The 6,564-nt window shown below is 32.0% G+C and overlaps 1 protein-coding gene across 1 annotated transcript; it reads left to right on the forward strand.

Moving 5' to 3' along the window:
* Positions 1-3,137: 3,137 nt before the first annotated feature.
* Positions 3,138-6,270, forward strand: LOC145052290 (E3 ubiquitin-protein ligase RGLG2-like). Its single transcript, XM_079000094.1, has 11 exons — positions 3,138-3,355; positions 3,802-4,146; positions 4,220-4,360; positions 4,429-4,542; positions 4,643-4,740; positions 4,888-4,967; positions 5,045-5,150; positions 5,261-5,388; positions 5,531-5,714; positions 5,814-5,870; positions 5,982-6,270. Exons 2-11 carry the CDS (start codon positions 3,834-3,836, stop codon positions 6,060-6,062), a joined length of 1,302 nt encoding a protein of 433 aa, XP_078856220.1. The 5' UTR covers positions 3,138-3,355; positions 3,802-3,833; the 3' UTR covers positions 6,063-6,270.
* Positions 6,271-6,564: the final 294 nt, after the last annotated feature.

Genomic DNA, 6,564 nt, shown 5'->3' on the forward strand with positions numbered 1-6,564 from the left:
GGTTGAGTAGCGAGTACTCAGACGAGTAATTGGTTAACTCGGCGAGTTTTACAACATTAACACTCACCTCACCCCTAACTTACCATTGCCTCCGATGACCGTCCCACAAAAAATTTCTCTCAAACTCCCTCTTGAATGTTCAACTTCATGGAGAATTTTTCCAACTTCTAGGAGCATCTATACAAATATTTTTCATTATTCATTAATATTCCATGGAGAACTCCCCAAAAAAATCACCTTCATAATCATTATCTTCTCAACACAACCCTAAAACTAGGTGTCTTTTTGACCAACAACGACCCGCATCATTTCATCAACAACCCTTCCACCAACGATGCCCTTGCCCTAAAACCCTTTCCCTCCCACAAAAATTGCAATCTTCTAAAATCGTAAGAGATTTTTGTACAAACATGATGCCATTATACAAATGATTGGTCGATTTAAGTATTGTATAATGAAAATACTAAAGTAATATGAACTAACCATGCTAAGTTAGACATATTTAACCTATTATTTCATTAGTTAAGATTGTGGAATAGTGAAGTAAGATATTTTTGTTAATTGATTGTTTTTAAATTTACAACTTCCATGATCCTACCATATATACCACACCTACAATTCCCTACGTAGCTATTTCCACGACCTGTATCGAGGAAATAAATCATAATATCCACATGACAAGGAAAGTGATATCCATATTGAACTCAATGTCTTATTTGTGTTTTCTCGTATCTTTACAGCTAGGTAATTTAATAGGTTCTTTATAAATAGGTTTGTATTAAATACAATTAATTATTATCCTTTAAATGCATCCCCGCAACACCGAATAGGTAAATAGGATACATTATACCCAATCAACTATCATTGTCAAGTCTCAAAGTAAGATCTATTGTTTTATCTTAAATCTCAATTAAAGATGTTAATCGAAAACTAATTGCGTTATACCTTTCGGGCCAAAATTAAATATGACAATTAGCGACGGTAACAAGGGATGATGCGTTAAAGTTGGTCCGAAACCCTTGTTAGAGACGTTCCCTTTCTAAAAAAAGAGATGATGTGTAAAAATACATTTTTATTAATGTTGTATTTACTAAGATATTACTTAAATTATATCGTATTAAATCATGGTTCGGTTTTTATTATTGTTCTGAAATCATATTTGTAAAGCATATATTGGCCTATGTTTTGTATTGTACTTATTGCATGTTTTGAATTTTGATTTAGAAAGATGTGAAAAACGAAGAAAACGTGATCACAAAAAATAAATAGGTAAAGAAGCATGTATCCTTAAATTTCCCTAAGGAAAAACTCCTTTAGATAAAGTATTTTTTTAAATAAATAATAATAACATTCTTAATATTAGCTTTATGTGATAATAAAAGTAATTTGAAACCTTACACCATAAAACGGGTTACCTTGGTTTACAGCAAAGTTTTGTGTTTTTCTAATTGTAGACTTTTCGGCAATTTATAGTTTTATACCATTGCAATATTATTCTTTAAAATACGTCTCATTAATTTTCTGTTTACTTCTAAATAAATATAATAACAACCTTCTTTCATATATGTTGCCCATTATAACAATGCTACAAAAGCCTATGTTTGCTACTTTTAAACATGTTTATCCAAAATCATTTTTTTTCTTTTGGTGCAAAAACTCAAAACTTAAGGAGGTTTTTTGGCTTCCATTCTTGGTTACCATGTCATATGGCAACCACTTTGGTGATCGTAAAAGCTGACTGTTAAAAAAGAGAGAAAAAAAAATGTGACCTAGTTTCAAAGATAACTTTTAGGTATCTAAAGCAACATATGTTATAATTTTCTTTTTCTTATACTTATATAGATAGTCTACACCAAGATATGTCAACAATAGAGTTCATATTATTTTTAAGTATAGTCTCATGATGCCATTATTTATGGTAGATGAGATATTCCAAATTTATCGCAATGTATAATTGGATTCTTTCTGGAAGCATGTTGTACAATGTAGAGAGCTCACGTGTTTTAAATATCGATATGATATGGTTAAGGATGTTTCTTTTTAACATATTTAAATGCATTAATGTTTATGCTAATAAAAAAACACATGTAAATTTTTTGACTAATGTTTTCGAAAGAAGATCAACACTTAAACCACAATGTATGCAAGTTTTGGATGAAAATATATGAGGGAAACATAAATATGTTGATCTAACAAGGGTTTTGTGAGTTTGAGAAACGAATGGTTTATTATAAGACATGTTTATTTAAAAGTTGTATTATGTAAAGTTTCAAAACAAATGAAAACATGCATCAATAATCAATGCTTTATGATATCACTCTTGTTTGATATTTTTAGTTTTGTAGTATGGGTTGTGGAGGTTCTCAATAAAGTACAATTAATCTTGTATATAGTAATTTTATAACTTCAAAATTTATAATAAGATTTATCATCGTAATTTTTCAAAACAAGAATAATTTTACAATTCATCATAAAGTATTAGAAAGATATGTTGTTGTCAATTTAACTAATCTAATTGAATCATCATTTAAAATCATGGTTCTATAAAGTGCGTTATGGCACGCCTCAAGGCCTGATATAGCCGTACGAAAACGTTCAATGCGGGTTTGTTAAACGTGACACCCAAATAACATGTCAAAGCGCGCCTAATCGCGTTATGCAGCGAGGTTTTTTTTTTTTTTTTTTTTTTCTGATCCACCCTAAAATAATTGAGTTTTTGTTAATTTTTTTATACTAAATATTAATATAACAATTCTAAAAACTTGATATATTTGATAAAATTCAATACTTATATGATTTGTTTTTAAAAAAAAATTATATAAAATTGTCACGTCTTGAAAAACGTAATGGTTCGTCAAGATTTGTGACTTAACTTTTATCATGCCAAGCGCATCAAATTATTTATTTAGAACCTTCTTTAAAATCGTCCATTCAAGCTAATTGAAATCAATATTTAAAATTGATTCTTGTTAAGTTATAATTATACAACCATCCAAACGCCCGCTAACAAACAGAAAAGAATGCACTCGTCCGAATATACGGTCGATCAGCGTCGAGACCCGTGACTCACGGGTTGACACAGTGATAATAATCGTCATAACCGATAAGCACCGTCGAACCAAAAGGATATACATATATAGCTCACCTACACAACCAGAAGGAACCTTCCCCGAATTAACTACCACTTAGCTTATTCGCACTCAATCCATTCGTATTTTGTTTATTTTGTCAATCCTTTTCCACCTACAAACAAACCCTTGTTATCTCCCTTTCACTTTCACTTTCACTTTCGCTCGAATCTTTTCTTCATTCAGTCCCTCACCGATTCTTGAAGAGGCTATCCACAATTTCTTAGGTAAATCTTCTTATGTTCGACTTTTCTGATTTGGGTTTGTTCGAAAGTTAAATTTTATCGATGCAAATCATGTCAATTTTGATTTTTGAAGTATGCTTTCTTTCTCAGCAATCAGGAAATAGCGACCTGTATGACCTTTTAATGTCAACCTATAGGTCTTCAAAATCAAAATTGCTATGATTTTCTTATTAATTAAATTAAACACCATCTTCAGTTCTTGTAGATCTTAATGTTAATTTTCAATCCAATGAATTGATTTTTCTTTAAAAATGAAATTTGACATTGAATTGGGTTGCTACTTGCTAGTTTAACATCAATAGTCAAAATGTAGCATTCTTTACACTCTACGTTCTCGAATTGATAGTGGATATCAAGATTTGATAGAGTAAACTATATTTCACCCACATTAATTTATTGTTTCGTGCATGTATGTATTGATTCTTCAGAAATCAAAACCCGTGAAGACTGGATTGAGTTCATGGGTGGCAAAAGTTCAAAGAGATCTGTTTCAGGTCGTTATGCATCATATGGCTCGACCTCAAATTCATGGGCCTATCCGCAACCATCGTATCCTCAACCTCCAGTGAGCCAACCGTATGCTTCACCTTCTCCATATCAAAGCTATCCTAATCAAGCTCCCGCAGTTAAGAAGAAACTCGAGAGAAAATATTCAAGAATCGATGATAACTACAACAACTTAGAGCAGGTTACAGATGCCCTGGCGCGTGCGGGTTTGGAATCATCAAATTTGATTGTCGGTGTAGATTTCACCAAAAGCAACGAATGGACAGGTTCGATTAAAACATTAGGGTTTCTCAATTTTCAATAAAAGCTTTTGACATTTCAAACTTTTTTCAATTTTAGGTGCAAGATCGTTTCATAGAAGATGCTTGCATCACATTGGAAACGAAATGAATCCTTATGAAGAAGCAATTTCGATAATTGGAAGGACATTAGCTTCCTTCGATGAGGATAATTTAATTCCTTGTTTTGGATTTGGAGATGGTATGTACTGTGACACTGTCACTGTTACTCTATCACTGTCACTGATTGTAATGCATATAATTTTTCAGCTTCAACGCATGATCAAGAAGTCTTCAGTTTCCTTCCGGATGATAAATTTTGTGATGGATTTGAAGAGGTTTTAAGAAGATACAGAGAATTAGTACCTCAACTACGACTTGCAGGTGGTGAATGGTGATTCTGTTTTCTATAAGTTGTAATTATTTTATTATTATTATTATATTTGTAAAGGTTAATTTATCTTGTTTTTATCCCTCTAAACAGGACCTACCTCATTTGCACCTATTATTGAAATGGCTATCACTATTGTTGAGCAAAGTGGTGGTCAATATCATGTCTTATTAATAATAGCCGATGGGCAGGTAAATTTATTATTAGCCATGATATTAAAATAAAATTGGGTAATTGGGAAATATCAAAATATGGTTTGTTTAAACTGTGAAAAAAAAAATAAAAGATAAAATATTTCAATCACTAAAGAAAATAATTTAACTAACTCGATGTTGTAGGTCACGAGAAGCGTTGACACGGAACGCGGTCAACTAAGTCAACAGGAAAGGAAAACTGTCGAAGCAATTGTGAAAGCTAGGTACTATTCGTGATGTCTAGTTTCGTAATTTTACACATGTGGTACTATTTCTGAAATGTTTCTTTCGTGACTTTTAGTGAGTACCCGTTGTCAATAATTCTAGTTGGAGTTGGAGATGGACCATGGGACATGATGAGGGAATTTGACGATAATATCCCTGCCCGATCTTTTGACAATTTTCAGGCAAGTTTTTAGCAAATGTCATTACATTTGTTAGTTACTTGTTTTTTTTTTTTTTTTTTTTTTTTTTTTCTAAATTCTCTATTGATTTAACCTTTTTTTTTCCATTTTAGTTTGTGAATTTTACAGAAATAATGTCAAAGAATATCGATCGGTCTAGGAAGGAAGCGGAGTTTGCTCTTGCAGCCTTGATGGAAATACCAGCACAGTACAAGGCAACATTAGAGCTCAACATTTTAGGGTAACCTTCTGCTTATTTTGAAACAGAAATTATTTAATTGCAAGAAATAGCCCTTTAAACAAATAAATGAAAATACATTGTTATTTCTTAGATTTATCCCTTTAAACAAACCCAACATTTGCTTTGAATATATATGAATCAGTGGTCGTAGAGGAAAAGCCATAGATCGGATAGCTCTTCCTCCACCTTGTTATGGTTCGGTGTCTTCACGTGCATCATCAAAGCCATCGGGACCCACTACCTTCCAACCCTCTTCACACTCGTTTCAAGCAAAGTCAACACCGGTCAACAAAAGTTATGCTGGAGGTTCCTCTTCTGATAACCAAGTAAAGTCGTTTTTTGACTGAATCAATTATTGTGTAACCGAAAATTATTATTATTATTATTTTTTGACTGAATCTGAATGAGCATTTTGATTTTGGCAGCTTTGCCCGATTTGCATAAGCAACCCGAAAGATATGGCTTTCGGCTGTGGACACCAGGTACAACTATGACTCTTTTTTCTTATAATATGTATATGTTTTTTTTTTTTTTAATGATTTAATAAATGTTTCAAGGAATATAATATGGTTTTATTTTCTTGTGTTTTTCAGACGTGTTGTGAATGTGGGAAAGATCTTCTGTTGTGCCCTATATGTCGGGATCAAATAGACACAAGGATTAAGCTTTACTGAGTGGAATATGAGCTTGTTTTGAGTGCTATATGTTATTTAGTTTGTACATAATCTTATTCTTTGTAACTGGTTTTGGGACAAAAATGTGTGAACCGGAATAAACCCATTTTGTAACCGGTCTAATTGGATTTTTCCTAGTTCAGTTTGTAACTGGTTTCAATTATGGATCGGATCTGGATACAAATCGGATGAATGGTTTTGTTGTGCATCTCTAATTGGAAGAAAAATAGAGATTTTAGAAAGTCCAAAGTAATACATTTGATAATAGTTGATAATTTTATACAGTAACAGTTGATACTGGTTCTATTATCACGGAAATAGAAATTGGTTTTAATAACTAGAATAAAGCATTCACGAAATTTGATTGAGAAAAATTTCATGGATTTATGACATGCATGAATAGATAATTACCACCAAATAAATGATTCAAGTAAACCTGATGATTACTCTTCAACTTCTTCAAAGCTTTCTCCCATGAAACTTTAAGAGTACTGAAACCCCT

Source organism: Lactuca serriola, chromosome 5 (assembly GCF_051521515.1).
Source record: "Lactuca serriola cultivar US96UC23 chromosome 5, Lser_US96UC23_V15, whole genome shotgun sequence".
Taxonomy (NCBI): Eukaryota; Viridiplantae; Streptophyta; class Magnoliopsida; order Asterales; family Asteraceae; genus Lactuca; species Lactuca serriola.